This window comes from Meriones unguiculatus, chromosome 4, assembly GCF_030254825.1.
Source record: "Meriones unguiculatus strain TT.TT164.6M chromosome 4, Bangor_MerUng_6.1, whole genome shotgun sequence".
Classification (NCBI taxonomy): domain Eukaryota; kingdom Metazoa; phylum Chordata; class Mammalia; order Rodentia; family Muridae; genus Meriones; species Meriones unguiculatus.
Window position 1 is genome coordinate 131,708,672 of NC_083352.1, and position 16,284 is coordinate 131,724,955.

General features: G+C 40.4%; 1 protein-coding gene across 4 annotated transcripts in view; it reads left to right on the forward strand.

The window, feature by feature from the left end:
- Window positions 1–16,284, forward strand: part of Ralgapa2 (Ral GTPase activating protein catalytic subunit alpha 2) — a 269,491-nt gene that overhangs the window by 54,994 nt on the left and 198,213 nt on the right. For all 4 annotated transcript variants that reach the window (XR_009591640.1, XM_060383131.1, XM_060383130.1 and 1 more), the window contains exons 4-9: window positions 1,841–1,898; window positions 8,647–8,690; window positions 9,911–10,088; window positions 11,812–11,927; window positions 13,060–13,198; window positions 14,917–15,116. Coding sequence is in view for 3 of the 4 variants with exons in the window: in XM_060383131.1 (XP_060239114.1) it covers window positions 1,841–1,898; window positions 8,647–8,690; window positions 9,911–10,088; window positions 11,812–11,927; window positions 13,060–13,198; window positions 14,917–15,116 (735 nt within the window). In the remaining variant the exon portion in view is untranslated. The remainder of the gene's footprint in view (window positions 1–1,840; window positions 1,899–8,646; window positions 8,691–9,910; window positions 10,089–11,811; window positions 11,928–13,059; window positions 13,199–14,916; window positions 15,117–16,284) is intronic.

The window sequence follows — 16,284 nt, forward strand, 5'->3', positions numbered from 1 at the left end:
ACAGTGCAACATAGTCAAACACTGCCAGCAGCACCTTGGATTCATTGTACATGTTTGATTTTGAATTACTTTTTGGTTGTTGCATGTTTAGAAACCCAGTATTGTTGCCAGCTTTTTGTTACTCCTACTCTATTAGGTGATCCTCTTTTGAGCTGCACCCCACAGTTTCAGAAGCTTAGCTTATAGAGAACTGACTTTTATTGATGGGCTGTAGCACAGTTGTATGGCAACTGTGAGGCTTTCATTTGGGTCCCTGACACCACAGTCAGTCATACAAAAAACAAATAATGTGGATGTGGCTCAGTTTCAGCTGAGGTTCACATCTTCAGATTGTCTTTTTAAAAGTGTATTTTTTTTTTAAACCTGTGTATGGTGGCCTACCCTTTTAATTCTAGCAATCAGGAGACAGAGGCAGGTGGATCTGTGAGTTCGAAATCAGCTTGATTTACATAGTGAGTTCTAAAACAGCCAGGGCTTCATAGAGAGATGCTGTCTCAAAAAGAAAAAAATGAGTTATGTGTATGTCTATGCATGATATGTATGTACGTGTGTGTATGTGTTTATTTGTGCATGCTTATGTGTGTGACTACAGGTCACATGTTGTGCACTTGAAGGTCAGAGGACAGATGTTTGTTCTTGCTTGCCACCTAGTTTGAAGCAGGCTCTCCTGTTGTTCACCACTGCTTACAGCTAACTTCAGAGGTCCTCCCGGCTGCCTCTTGTATCCCTGTAGGATTGCTGGGATTATAGAGGCATGCATCTGTGGGATGCAAGAATAGGGATTTTCATCCCACAGTGATATAGTAATGTATTATTAATGCCAAAAGATGTATTTTGACCATTTGCATTTTTTCTTTTTTTACATTTTAAAAACAGGTAGTTGCTTAGCCAGTGAAATGGCTTAGTGGGTAAAGGTATTTGCTGCTAGCTGGACATCTCTTCAGTCCCAGTTACCCACTTATTTAAAGAGAAAACTGACTCCCACAAGTTATCCTTTGACACTCCCCCCATAAAAAATAAAAATGCAATGAATATTTTAAGTAGCTATATTCAAAATAAAATAATCTTATAATCTAAGCATAATTTATCAGAATATGTTCTAGAGTAGGGGGAGCTCATTTGCATCAGTTTTCTGAATTTTTTTTGAAAGCATAATAAAATCTTTTAAAAATTATTTGAGAATTCATGCATGATTATGATGCATTTTGATCAAATCTACACCCTTTCAAACTCTCCTATAGTTCCTTTTTTCTCCTCTCCCACACACTTCTTCCCTCCCAACTTTATGCTTTTAAATCCACAAATTATTTAGTGCTTCTTGTAGGTGCATGGGTGTAGGACCATCTTTTGGAGCATAGGGAGTCTTCAGGGCATGTCTCTGGAGAAGCTGACTGTCCATCCCCCAGCAGCCAGCCTTTGGTAGTGAGGGCAACCTTTATTAGCCCAGTCCTCTTATGCTTCAGAAATTTGTCCTTTATGGGTGCTTCCATAACTGTAATTCTTCTTTGTTTCCTTGTTGGGTTTTTTGTTGTTGTTTTTTTTTTTTGTTTGTTTGTTTGTTTTTGAGACAGGATTTCTCTGTATAACTGTCTTTGCTGTCCTGGAACTCGTTTTATAGACCAGGCTAGCCTCAGACTAGAGATCTGCCTTCCTCTGCCTCCCGAGTACTGGGCGTGCACCACCATGCCTGGTTTCATAAGTACAGTCTTAAGACCTGCTTGTAATCCTCCGATTAATATTTAATTACTTGTGTGTTGGGAAAGAGGTGAATAATATGGGCCTATCACAAAAATGTATTGCATTTGTTGTTCAGTTTCTTTTTATCTTTTCTATTTTGTAGAAAATACTGCAGTTTCTACCTGAACGAATTTTCTTTCGATGGCATTACCAGAGTATAGGTAAGATGAAAGCAAACAATGTATTAGTGATCTGGATATCTACCAGTTGTGGTTTCAGCAATGCTTTATGGATAGAAGTAAAGGCATGGGGATTATATCAAACCCAACTTGGACTGTGTGGGAAAGTACCTCTCTCCAGAACTGATCAAAGTGCAGAGAATAAGTAACTGTGGAGTGCTCAGCCCTAAGTGGGTCATCTCTGTCATACCTCCTACACCAAAGGCTCAGGAGATTTCTTAGAAGAGGGTGTGGAAGGAATCTAAGAGACAGAAATTGAGGAAGGCTATTGTACTTACGAACTGAAAGTAGCTGCAGTTGCTTGCACAAGACCCCTACAAGATCAAGCCTGTTAACATTCTAGGATGGATGGAAGAAGAGTTAAGAAAACAACAAACAAACAAACAAAAACAGAAAAGAAAACCCAGAGGACATAACGTTGGGAGGGGCTGTAGTGTATAACAAGGAGCAGGAAGTGGGAAATGGATATGATCAAAAGAGATTGTACAGATGTATTAAATTCTCAATAAAATAAATTTTTAAAAGTTAAATCTCTTATTCTGAATGTGCCCTTTGAGTGGTAGTGTGTGGCTGCCCCAAGAGCATGTTGAAGATGCACAGTTTCAGGCCCGTTTGACCTTCTGAACACTATGGTCTCTTAAGAGATACAAACGTATTCCTGTGCACATCAAGTAGAGAAGCACTGATCTAGAGTATTTTCTTAAATAATTTACATTATTCCTTCCCCAGAACAATTGTTCCCCAAACCTGCATTGTTGATTCAGAATTCCCTCATTCGAATGCTTTAAGGTGTGGCAGCCAGTGGGAACTTGAAATAAAGCAAGTATCAGTGCTGTCCCTCCTGCCCAGGTCCTTATGTCTGACAGCAGCTGCAGTTTAAAATGTCCAGGCTAGCTAGAACATTCTCGGTGTCCATTGTCAATTCTGCATGTGTTTTAAAGGTTCCTGCTTCAGTCCTTTTACCTGTGAGAGTCTGCCACGGGATTCACTTTTTCTTCCATATCAGCTGGCTACATTGGAGGAAAGTGTGGGCTTTGGAAAAGAATCTTACTTTATTTGATAATTCATGCATTCCGATGTTTATTGAGGGAGAGACAAACCTTTGGGGACAGGAAGAAAGAGCACATCACCATTTTCCTTTGGCCTCTTGCTCCTTGTGTAGACGGATGAGAAAAGTAATTGCAGTGTAATTGTTGCTGTGAGGGGAATATAGTGGAATATAGTGGGACAGGAAAAGAAAGACTGAATAACTCTTCCCAGGAAAAGAAAGAATAGTTCTTCCCAGGAGAGTTGAGGGCCCTTCAAGAGAAGTTGCTTCCACCTGAGCCTTTGGGAGAACAGGGCTTCCTGTTTGGGAGAGCAACGTGTACAAAGTCAAAGAACCTGGGAGAAAAATAGAGATCAGTAGATACTAAAAAATTCAGAGTTCTAAATTTAATTTAGGATTGCTTCTGTGAAAACAGGTAATAAACTTCTACAGAAACTGAATTTGAGTTATGTGCTACAAATTTAAATTTAAAGAAGGTACGGTATATATTTGTATACACCCATGGAACTCAGCCATTATTCTGAAAGAGTGTCTTACTCTTTAACTCTTTCAAATAAGTGAGGAGAGTTTTTCTTTAAATCTGAGCAAGTTTGCTCCAGCATTTCTGCTTAATTGAACTTTGGAATTATATATTTAAATTAAGGTAAAAATTTAAAACTGTATAGTATCAGCTAAAGAGGCGCCCTGGGGATTTGAGGATCTGCGATGCAATTGTGCAACATTCTTGACCATTTCGGTAGAGTCATCTCTAATTTGGTTTACAACATTTATATGAAGATCACACTCATTTTTCTCAGATAGCACTTCAGACTGTCTGAATATTAGTGGGCTCACCTCAGTGTGAATAAAATATCCTAAAACTCTGAAGATTAATTTCCATTGTGCTGTGAAACTTTGCAAATCCTCTGGGCAGTATGTAGTATTTTCTTTAATTTTGTCTAATGTCATGAAAATGAGTTAAAATTGCTGACACTATTTATTCTTTACCCCGTGTACATCTAATCAAGAATGAGCAAAGGCCTCAGACTTCCTGAGCTGGGATCACAGAGTCCTACTTTTCTGAGCTGTTGAGGTCATTTTACAGTCTTATTTATATGGGACATACAAAGCTGTCTATGCAGAGTAGCTTAATTGTTGAAGTATGATCATTTGCATATAAAGTCATTCTTATCATTGATGCTTTATGCTTAATGCTTGAGGCAAGTAGAGTTTTTAAAGATATTTTTGCAGTATTAATCTAGTAGGCACTGATGGCATGTGTGACATCCACATATCTCCTCCTTTGATGTTTAGGCCAGCTATACTTTGGAAGCAGACTTGTTTTTAGTTGTAAAGATTTATTTTTTTAGCTGTGTGTATCTGTGTGTGTATGTGCACATGAGCGCCAGAAGGATTCAGATCCCCTGAAACTGGAGTTATAGATGGTTGTAAACAGACCAGTGTTCACAAGAGCAATAAGCACCCTTACCTGCTAAGTCCTTTTTCTAGCCCCTTGTTTTGAGGTGTAGATTGTCAGTGTGTGTAGTGACGTACAATTTAAATAGCTGCGAACATCCACAGGGCTTAGTGTCTTTGTAACTCCCCTGGAGAGCTAGGCAGGAGCCGAGCAAAGTGAGCTAGCTATTAGTTTTGGAGTTTAAAACCTGAATGCTTACTGACTATGGAGTAACCAAGTCCCAAGTAGCCTTGTCAGTTGTGGCCCACAGTGTCCACGTGGAGGCTGTTCACTATTGCTCCACAGAGGAAGGGTTCACTTTTCACAGCCTTTTAGATTTCAGGACTGTTGTTAAGAGGTTGTGAATTATACACATTTACACATTGTACACATTTATTTTGTGTCTTCTGCCTCTGCCATCCTTTCTAGTTTACTTGAGTTTGTTAATCAGTTATTTGTCACTTGAGGTCTAGACTGATTTAACACTAGAAGCTGTAACTGTAAGTAAGACCACAGGTCTCCCCTGAGGAGTGTAGTATGCTGTGACCACACATGACACATGACATGTAAGTACTGTGTCTCCCAGCTGTACCTGGCCTCTTGACAGTCAGTGTCTCGCATCCTTGCCAGCAAAGTATCTGCTGGGGTACAGACACTGGACTAGATAGAACCTGGTGTTGTAATCCAGGGCAGCATACTGTCTTGGGCTAGAACTGACAACTCACCGCACAGACAACCTAAAGTGAAAGCAACGTCCACCCCCAGCTCTCCAGTCTACCTGAGTACCCACATTTTATCAGGAAGAGGAGGAAGGAAGTTTGAAACGTCAGTTGCCGTCATGCTGCCTGTTTCTTGCCCTGTCATTTTGTTTGTCTGTAGCAACCAGAGATATTCTGTGTCTCTTTAAACAGCTTTTAAAGGGAAGCAATAGTTTGCACTTTGTCCTTGTTTGGGTTTTACTTTTTAATGATTTTCTATTGGAAGGGCAGTGAGATGGCTCAGCTCGTAAAGGTGATTGCCACCAAGCCAGATGATCTGATTTTAACCTGAATAGAGAGAAAATGAAAAAGTTGTTCTTTGACCTACCTTCCTATACACACACACACACACACACACACACACACACACACACACACACACACAAACATGCACACATACACACAAATATAAGTAAATGCAATTGCAATTTAAGGCTAGCTTTCTGCTGTAAATTAGTGAAGTAGGAAACATATTTCAAGTCTGTGTTTTGCAGTATTAAGTAAAAATGGGTCCATTGTCCCAGGTTTATAGAGGATCTAAGTGATGCTAACCTGTGACTGAACTCTTTGGAAAGTTCTATGGCTGATTATGAATGCAAAAGTGTTGAAGCTTTTCTTGCAGTCGGGTTTATGCTTGTAAATTACAGTGGGCTAAAGCAGCTGTTTGACAGTTAAGAGCTGGCAGAGAGTGGTGTGAAAACTGGTGATGAGGTGGGAACAGGCTGTACTGCTTCCTTGTGTGCCCATGTGACATCAGCACAGGAGTAAGGTTCCATGAATGTCTTCTCTGAAAGGGGTTCCTGTGCGCAAGCATTCACAAAGCAGGTTTCCTACCTGGTTCATAGTGCAGTTGTGCTTGTTTAATGGATGAAAAGCTGTGCTTGGATATGTTTTATAGCAAAAGTGTTAAACATGAGAAGTCTTTCAGCTTAGAGGGATAGGACTCGGGAAAAAAAACTTCATCACTATGCAGTATTGGTTATGTATTTTATATGTCTTTACTAAGTCTACTTTCCTCAGGAACATGTCCCTCAGGAATATGGAGATGAGGTCATGCATGGCCTTTCTTTATTTAGTGCTAATTACAGAAACGACTCAGCACCCCTCTCCTTGGACTGTGCCAGCTTTTTGCCATGTTGTCTCATCTCCCTTTTTTCATCGCCATGTTTTCTCCTGGTCCTTTTTGTTACCCATAAGCTCATTATTTCTCTTCTCCATCTTCATGTGGCTTCCTGGTCTTTGTTATTATATGGATAGGTGTCTGCTCACAAACCTCCATCCTTCTAGTCTCTTACATGGGCACTCCTAGGCCACCTGTTCTGATTTTTTATTTGAAAAAACAGCCTTAGTGGGGGTGGAATAAACTGAATATATATAAAATATTATCATCACCCTAAAAATTTTTTCATTTTCCTTAGTAATCCTTTGCTTCCTTTCTTTCTTACCCCAAGTTCAACCACTAATATATTTTCTCAAGATTCACTAGATATGACATTGAAAGTTAAATCCATAAAAGAAAAAAATTGATAAGTTGGATTTTATAATATTTATCTTTAATAATTATTCTAATATTTGTACTGATAAAGACACAAGAGGCGTAAGCTGAGGTAGAAACCTGTGGACTCAGCTAGGTAACTATTTTCTTAACTATATACAAAATATATATTTACAAGCCTGATTCTACACTTAAACTGCTAGCTCTTTAGAAATCTTTCTGTGTCCTTATACCTAGCTAGTTTGCCTTTCTCCTGAGCTTCTTCAAATCCATGAGGGCTCCTGAGTGCTCACCTGTGTCCTGCCAACTGCTTCTCTATTGTTCCTGCAAGCCCAAAGAGAGCACCTCTCTCTTACCTGGAGTTTCTACTATGAAGGTTCTTTCAAGCCCAAAAAAGAGAGCTCTCAATTGCCCAATGGCAGTAGAAGTCCCCAGCTCCTCCTCTATATTTTGGGCAGGCTGAACCATGTGGTGGTGGTGGGGCTTCAAGTCAAATCATTAGGGCTGAACCATTTCACCTGATGGTGAAGCATCCCAAGGGCACCCAGCTGACTTTGTCTCAGGCCACAGAGTAAAGACCATGAGACCTCTCTAAGCAACCTACCTTAAAAGAGGTGGTAACTTTCCGTTCTTCAGCATTCTTCTCTATGGAGGCTTTCAGAGGCACACCCAAGCTGCATCTCTTCAGGACACACCCAGTGCACCTGACATCCATGTAAGCTATATTTTGCTTACATATTTTTAAGTTCTATTTTGCTAACAAATAGGTTTTCTATGTACAAAAATCAAATATCCTGCAACAGGGTTTCTCCAAATCAAAAGAAACTAGTCTACCTTTGCATTTTGTAGTTTTATTTAGAAGAATCATGTACACTGTTGTTTTTTTGTTTGTCATCTGCCTTGGCTAAGGTTACTATTGCTGTAATGAAACACCAAAAGTAACTTGCGGTGGAAAGGGTTTATTTGGTTTACATATCCTGAATCACAAGCCACTGCGGGAAGCCGAGGTAGGAGCTGATGCTTACTGGCTTGGTCTTCATGGCTTGCTTAGCCTTTTTTTCTTATAGAACCCAGGACCCACCAGTCCAGGGTGTTAATTCCCGCTATGGGCTAGGCCCTCTCACATAAGTCACCCGTTAAGAAAAACCCCATATGGGCTTGGCTAAGCCTGAGGTTATGGAGGCATTTCTCAATTGAGGTTCCTGATGATAGCTTGTGTCAAGTTGACATAAAACTAGCCCTGGCTTCCCACACCTTGAGTGCCTGTAGTCTCGGCACTCTTATGAATAGGTGGCACTGTGAAAGCTACACAAGCAAGAATAAGTTCCCAGCTCAGTTCCAGCTTGATTTCTCTCTCTTGCACCCTAGATGTCTGATATCATCACTAATAAGGGGTCTTATCTAGTTCTGGTGGACAACCAAGAAGAACGGCAAACACTTGTATTGTTTGGGACCCTTCAGGACCTCTCATTTCATGAGGTTTTTGTCTTTCTGGGCCTGGGTGACTCACTCTAATTTTTTCCAGTTCCACTCATTAATCTATAGACTTAATTTTTTTCTTTAAAACTGAATGATATTCCAATGTACATATGTACCAAATGTTTATTAACCAACCAACCAACAAAACAATCCCAGAACTTGTCTATTGTGGTGTTGTTTGCCTTTGAAGGTTATAAAACTGTTCTTTAAATATATATTTTCTGTTAAGAACCCTTGTTGCTCTTACAGAGGACCCAGGTTTGGTTTCATTCACCCACAGGTTGGATGGTTTACAACTTGCTGTAACTCCAGTTCCAGGGATCCACCTAGGGCCCAGTTCCGGGAAACTGCACTAACAGTGCACACACATATATGCACATGCATGCATACATATGTCACATCTACACACATAGATACAAAATAGAATAAAGTGAATATAGGTATTAAATATTACCTCATGTAATTTAAATATTTATTTGTATATTCTATTTCTAATCAATTGTTTAAACTTCCAGGCTCAACTCTAAAGAAGCTTCTACACACTGGAAATTCTATTAAGGTAACCCTTTTTGATGAAAGTAAAATGGAATGTTTCCTTACATTTTTTTTCTTTTTTTTTTTTTTTAGATTTACTTATTTTATTGTGTGTGTATGAGTGTTTTGCTAGCATGAATGTATATGCACCACATGTGTGCCTGGTGCCAGCAGAGGTCAGAAGAGGGCGTTGGATCCTCTGGAACTTGAGTTATGATGGCTGTGATTAAAGGCCATGGGAACTCCTCTAGCATGTTTCTTTCACATCTGATAACATGTTTTTCATTCTCTTTTACTTGTGTATCTTCTTTTATTGACATCGTTTTAATCATTTAGGAATACAGAAATGGAGCAATGTGTGTTTTTGAATTCTAAGAATAGGGTAGCGATGGAAACAAGTGTAGAGTCAGAAAGGGGCATGTTTGTTAATTTTCTGTGGGGTACTGCTCACCATTCAGATCTTGGTGAAGGTGTGGGAAGCTACTGAGTGTAGACAGGAGGCAAGAGGCTGGAAAGCAGTCCCTTGTCACTCAGCCAGTTCTTCAGAGGCTCATTTAGTGCCAAAGAACATATACTAACATGGCTGAAATTCTGCTCTGTTCTCTCATAGTATAAATGTGGAAGGAGAACGTCTCTGCTGTTGCTCCATGGACAGTTGGGCATCGATGACGGGGAGACTGTTGTAGAATAGTATTACAGAATGAAATACTATTCATAGCCGGGTGGGAGCCAGCCACTGCCTTATGAGTCTTCTGCATGTCACCTCACTCGATCCTGCCATTTTGCAGATGGGGCAACTAGGACATGGAGAAGTCAGATGATTCTCTATGCATCACAGCTAGAAAGTAGTAGGGGATGAATTCGAACCCAGGCCCCCTACTGCAGTGTCCAAGCTCTCATCTTTGTGGTGTATTGCATCCTTGCCTGCCACAGAGAGAAGACCCTGTGGACTTCAATGATACTTTTATCTCTCTCCTTCTCTCCCCTCCCTTCCTTTCTCCTCTCTCTGTCTCTCTGTCTCTCTGTCTCTCTCTCTTGCTCTGAAGCTCAGGCTGTCCTGACAATTGAGATTTTCCTTTCTCAGACTTCCATGTGCTGCGATTACAGGTGTTATACCACTGCACCTGTCTTTCTCTTTGTCTCTCTCCCTCTCTCTGTTTTCTTAAGATAGATGCTACATTACAAAGCATTTCCACAAATATGTGTTAAATGTTTGACTTTTGTTGCTTTTAATTTTGTTTTTAGATAAGATGTGAAGGAATCAGACTGTTTCTTTTGTGGCTTCAAGCACTTCAGACAAACTGTGCGGAAGAGCAGGTGCTGATTTTCGCTTGCCTGGTGCCTGGTTTCCCAGCTGTCTTGTCATCCAGGGGTCCCTGCACACTGGAGACACTCATCAACCCCAGCCCTAGTATAGTTGATGGTAAGCAGCATTAGCAAGCGTGACATGTTGAAATGACTCTTTTAATTTTAGTTTACGTGTGTGTCTGTGTCTGTAAGTATATGTCTCATGTGTATGGGTACCTGAGGAAGCCAGAAGAGAACACCAGATCCCCCAGTTGGAGTTGTGAGCCACCTGACCTGGCTGCTGGGAGGCAAACCTGACTCTTCTGGGAGAGCAGCAAACCAAGTGCTGTTAACTTCTGAGCCTTCTCTCAAGTCCCTGAAATTGCTCTTGAAGTTATCTTGAGGGTTTTCTTGGTGTTGATGTTCTTGAATAGAAATTCTAAGGAAGCCTGAGGAGAAATGATTCCTTGTGGCTTACAGAGGATTCCTAAAGGCATAATCTTAGCCATAAGCTCAACTCAGAGTACCATGAAAAAAGAATGAAAAACCTGGGGTGCACTGAGTGGTGACATAAACCTGTGATCCGAGCTCTTGGGGAGTAGAGGTGGAAGCAGGAGCATCAGGGTTTTAAGGTCAGCCTCCATTACCTAATAGGCTTGAGGCCAGCCAGGGCTAGTTGGGAGATTCTGTCTTAAAAACAAACAAAGGAGGCTAGCCTGGACTATATGGAAAACTCTCTTAAAAACAAACAAACAAAAAACCAGAAGAGAAAAGCTGGAGTCTACTTTCTTTTAAATTATATTAAGAAAATTTCTGAGGTGACAGAAACAGAAATGGAATGCAGGGTGCAGATGATGGCTACGTGTGAAGTAACAGGTATTTTGTGTCAGCTAGTGAAGTGTAAACCAGTCTTCCCAAACCACTGTCTGTCATTCTCATCACTGTTGCTCCTTTAAGAGGCCTTCATTTTACTCTGCCGTTGTAGTGAAAAGATGAGTGTTGGGCTATGTAAAGTTTATTATTAGCCCTAAGGTTATCACAGAGGTGTTATCTAACCCACTATCACAAATAATAAGACACAGACACCTGTTAGGTTTTATAATTGCCTTATTTAACTTGGGCAACTGCCAGCACCCATCCAGTGCCATCCACCTTAATCATTTCTGTCTGGACTACCTTTCATCCATAATCACATGATAATTGCTTGTATTCATCCTCTGGGCCTTTTCACACTATTATTGGAGTCCTTCCTCCCAGCCCACATGGTTTCTTCTCCATACTAACCCATTGTGGTATCCTCTTCCTTCCTTTCCTCCTGTTTGGCTGTTTCCCTTGATTCTCTTGCACCCCAAAAGATTCTTTTGTGCCCCAAGCCTGGCAACCTTAGCCACACCTACCCCATTCTGCCCTGCCCAGGTATAGGCTGTTTAACCAACCAGTCAGATATTAATGACTTAGGCAGGTTTCCTCAGCTAGGATAGGTTTAACCAGAAAGTGAGGGCAAGGTCAGAACAATCCCCAACACTTTGCTAGCTGTGGTTTTCCAGGTAGCATTTCTAGAGAGACTTTATGTGGCATCGTTGGACTCTTGGTGCCCTGTGAGTGTTGACTTACTGTGTAATACTTCATTGCCTTGGATTTAGGCTGACTAAGACAGATTGTGAATGGGAAAGAATGGTCCAGAGGGAGAGAAGGCAGTGTAGACGTCTGTGCTGCCTTGAAGCCCTCGGACACAATGGTCTGGGGTTCATCTGAGACGGTCCAGTAGCTGAATAGATGTGTTGTATAGAGACCATTTTAAAACCCTTATTTAAAATTTAACTTTGGTGAATAAGCACTCATTATTTTCTACCTTTCAGCAAAAATATACCCAGAAGAAATCACCCCACTTCTGCCAGCCATATCAGGGGAGAAGATTGCTGAGGACCAAACCTGCTTTTTTCTTCAAATACTGTTGAAATATATGGTTATTCAGGTCAGAGGAAATTCATGGCTGTTTCACTGATGGGCTTATTTTCATAGGAAGGAGAGTTACTACCTTTTTTTCTTTCTCTGTCTTTATTTCTTGCCTTGAGGCAATTTTAAACACAAGGCATGCATTGTTGCTGGGACACTTCAGCAAGACTTGGTGTGAGTACTTTAATAAAAAAAAAAAAGAAGAAGAAGAAAAACACACATCCTTTGGTGATTTCATACACAAATGCACTATATTTAGACCATTTTCACACCTCTTCCTGAATCTCCCCCTCTTCCATTTTCCTTCCAATCTTTTTTTTTTTTTTTTTTTTTTTTTGAGTCAGAGTCTCACTGTGCAGCTTGGCTGGCCTGGAACTTGTTATGTTGACCAGGTTGGCCGTGAACTCGCCTTTCTCTGCCTCCTGAGTATGCCACCTCACCAAGTTCCTCCTCTTTCAAATAATCCACTTAGTACAGTTAGAGCTGCCTAGATGTGCATGGGTGTAGGACCACCTACCGGATCATGGGCAGCCTACCATGGACCACACTGCTGAAGGAAACTGGTTCTCCTTCACCCAGCAGCTGTCACCTGCCAAAAGCTCCTCCTCTGTCCATTTCAGAGTATTGGCTGGCTTGACCTTGTGCAGGCTTCTCTGACAGGCCCTGCCATGTCTAGGAGGCAGCTATTTTGCTGTTGTCCTTCCTAACCTCTGACATTTAGAATTCTCTACTCCCTCTTCCAAGACGTCCCCTGAGCTATGTGGAAAGAGTTGATACAGGGATTCTTTGGGGCTGAGCATTCTGCAGTCACTTAGTCTCTGCACTTTGAACACTTGTAAGTCTAAACTAACCACCATCCACCGCTGAAGAAGCTTCCAGCAAGAATACTTAGAAGGCAGTTTGATAGTATGTCCCTTCAGCAAAATAAGTAGGGTCTTCCTTAGGGCCTATGGTACCCAGTCATAGGTTCTTGCCCAGGTTTACAATACCTGGAATTCTTACCGTCTTTTGAGCTTTGTTGAGATATGATTTAGTTATTATTATCAATTGAAATCTTACAATAGGAATTTTAATCTAATATCATTTCATGTTTGTATATGTTAATTTAAACTGTAAATATACAAATGTTCTTTCCTACATATTATCTAAAGGCTGCAAGCTTGGAGTGGAAGAATAAGGAGAATCAAGATACTGGTTTTAAATTTCTTTTTACATTGTTTCGAAAGTATTATCTTCCTCATTTGTTTCCATCATTTACTAAGTTAACCAACATCTACAAACCTGTACTTGGTAAGTAGTGGATGGTTCTTCTGTGGGTGTCATCCACAGGGAAGCTGTACAGTAGCTTTCATAGTAATCCTTGTGACTGTTTTAAAGCAGAGTAGTCACATATGTTCATAGTAAATGGTAATGCTATTGTGAGAAGTTAAAGTTACCTAATGAACGATTCAATTATGTGAACTCTCTAAGAGGCTTTACATCCTAGAAATAAAGAGAACCATGGTTTCTAAAAACATAATTTAAGCTATGTGATGTTTTGTTTTGTTTTTTATATGTTTGCCACCTTTTAATGTCACGTTTTGCATTTCTTAGTCTTATCGTATGGGTGATGAGTTATAGTGGTGCCGTGCCCTGTGCTATGGCTAGGTAGGGGTCTCATAGCTGCTGGAGGGATACACTTTATGTTAGGACTTTTATCTCCCAGGATACTGACAGGTGCTTATAGAAAGAGATGGCTGAGTGATGGGACAGTTAAAGGATAGGAGGCCCCCAGAAAGCTGAGAAACAGAAAGGAGCATTAACTTAGCTCCTAAAGTTTCCTTTTATAATAAATTAGGATTCACAGGATGGAATCATTCCTTAAAGTAGCAGAAGTGCTTATAAATCTTCTCCCTATAAAAACAGATGAAATTAGATGGATAATTAAGAATAGCTGTGGAGGAGAACAGGTTGCAAGGGACTGCAGGACATGCCCAATTAATTCATGCCTGCATGCGCGTGCACACACATACAGACTCAAAGACATACAGACACATGAGACAGAAAAATAGCTGAAGCCTGGTGAATTTAAAAAGTTGTAGAGTAGTTGACTTTTAGTGGGTATTGAGACCTATATTTTGTTATATAGATATTTTTTGTTGTTTTATATGTGTATATATATGTTTATATATATATGTGTGTGTGTGTGTGTGTGTATGTGTGTGTGTTGTATGTGTTCATTGTAAAACACTATACATTGCTGATGTTGCTAGGTTGAAAGTTATGTATTGAAACTGGTCATCATGGCCCATAACTGTAGTCTTGGGGCTTGGAAACTTGAGACAGGAAAACTGTAAGTTAGAAGCCAGCCTTGGCTACATGTAGAGATTCTATAATAAAAAATAAACAACAACAAAGTTATGTATTGTCAATGTTTTTGCCTCACCAAGGTACTGCAGGAATATAGGAAGTAGTTAAGATCCAGGGTGGGACGCAGAGCAGATCTCAGATCCAGCCACACAGTATTCATACTTGATGAAACTTGATAAGAAAAAGTGATGAAATGTGAGTTTCTGAATTCATTTAGATGGAAAGTCTTGACCTCCTGAGTGTAGGGATTACAGACTTGTACCACCATGTCCAGCTTTAGATTTTTTGTTGTTGTTGAAGTTCATGTATGCTTTCACATTTTTTTCCAGCCATAAAGTAACATTAAATTAGGTATACTAACACTGAAGATATAGTCACTATTGTATTGTATAGTTTTCAAAATTGTTAACAAGACCAATTAGTGTGGCTGTGAAGTATTGCAGTATGTGGGCAATAGTAGCCACTCCCTTTTATTTATATTGTAAGGCAAAATCAGAATCAAGCCTGCCAGAATATGCTATTTCTAAACATTTATGGGTCATCACTTTTAGTTGCTATCCAAACAACCAAATATATGTTTATTAATTGGAACTGTTCATAGGGATTATATAATGTTAAGATTCACTAACTTAACTTTGTTTCCTTTTTTTTTCTATCAGAAATCCCCCACTTGAGACCAAAGCCAGTATATGTTTCTGTGACTCGAGATAATGAAACAGTTTACAGTACAAAAATTCCATACATGGCAGCTCGTGTTGTTTTCATTAAATGGATTGTAACTTTTTTTCTGGAAAAGAAGTATCTAACTGCAACACAAAACACTAAAAATGGGGTTGATGTATTGCCTAAAATCATCCAGGTATGGCAGCCATCATGTTAAACTCTTTTTCCTGCGTAGTAAACTAGCACATTAGCAAAGTAACTGATTATTAGAGCTGTGGGTCTTATAGGGTTTGGTTTACTGGCTCACCTGTTTGCAGGCCTCAGGTTTCAGAGGAATCTTCAATCAGAAGCACTTGCTCTACAGTATTGGAATTGCTCTAAGAAGGCAGCCTTAGGGGCAAGGGAAGCTCTGAAAGTACAGCTTTGCGGGTACTTTGCCTCCCTTCTTTCTCCTTTGTTTAAATGTTGTGTCTTCTGAGCGCAGGCATAGGGTCTTCTCTGACCCATCACCAGTATCTGGAAGGCCCTCAGGTGGCCTATGGAGACAGCTCATGCTGTCATGTATCCTCAGGTGGCCTGTGGAGACAGCTCATGCTGTCATGTATCCTCTGGCATCTCAGGAGAGGCCGTTGACTGGCAGTTCAGCATCGGGGGTAGTTGCCTTATTATGATGCTTTTCCTAGAGACAAGGCCACCTTTGCCTGAGGCCTTCAGAAAAGTCTTGCTAGGTAGGAGGGCCTTCAGTGTGTGTACGTCTTGGAGCACGACTGTTTTCAGAGCTTAGAGATCGGTCCCTCTAACCTCATTTTTTTATTTTATTTAGTGGGACAGAAGCTGGTTTGATACTTGAAGTGTATTTCATGGGCCCTTGGGTTGTGATCTTAGCTCATGGATGGTTGGTCTATCCATCCATTTCATCACATGCCTGTTATTGCTAGTTGGAGAGAAGGCTGGCCCATCTGCAACTAGTCTGTGCTGTCTCACTAGCGAGGTCAATGGATTTCTTATATGGACACTGGGTGCCCCAAGAATATTGCTTTAAGAGAGAGAAAATGTTAACTGTTAGTCTGGGTCTGGTGATTCTCCATGCTTTTGTTGTAAGCCTTCTCAAGTTTCCACACGTATAGAGCCCTGGTGTGATGATGGCACACATTTCATTAACACATTAACTTATTCTGCGATTCCACACGTGCAAATTAAACTTTTTAGCTGATAAGACTTCACAGTCCTCTTCACTGAAATAACTCAGTTGAGAAAAGATTATTGATTAATTAGAAAATTGTTAAGCAGAGGTTCAGGGCTCCATGCTGGAGGCAGTTACTGATGCTTACATTTCTATAATACCCTGTGCAATTGGTAATACC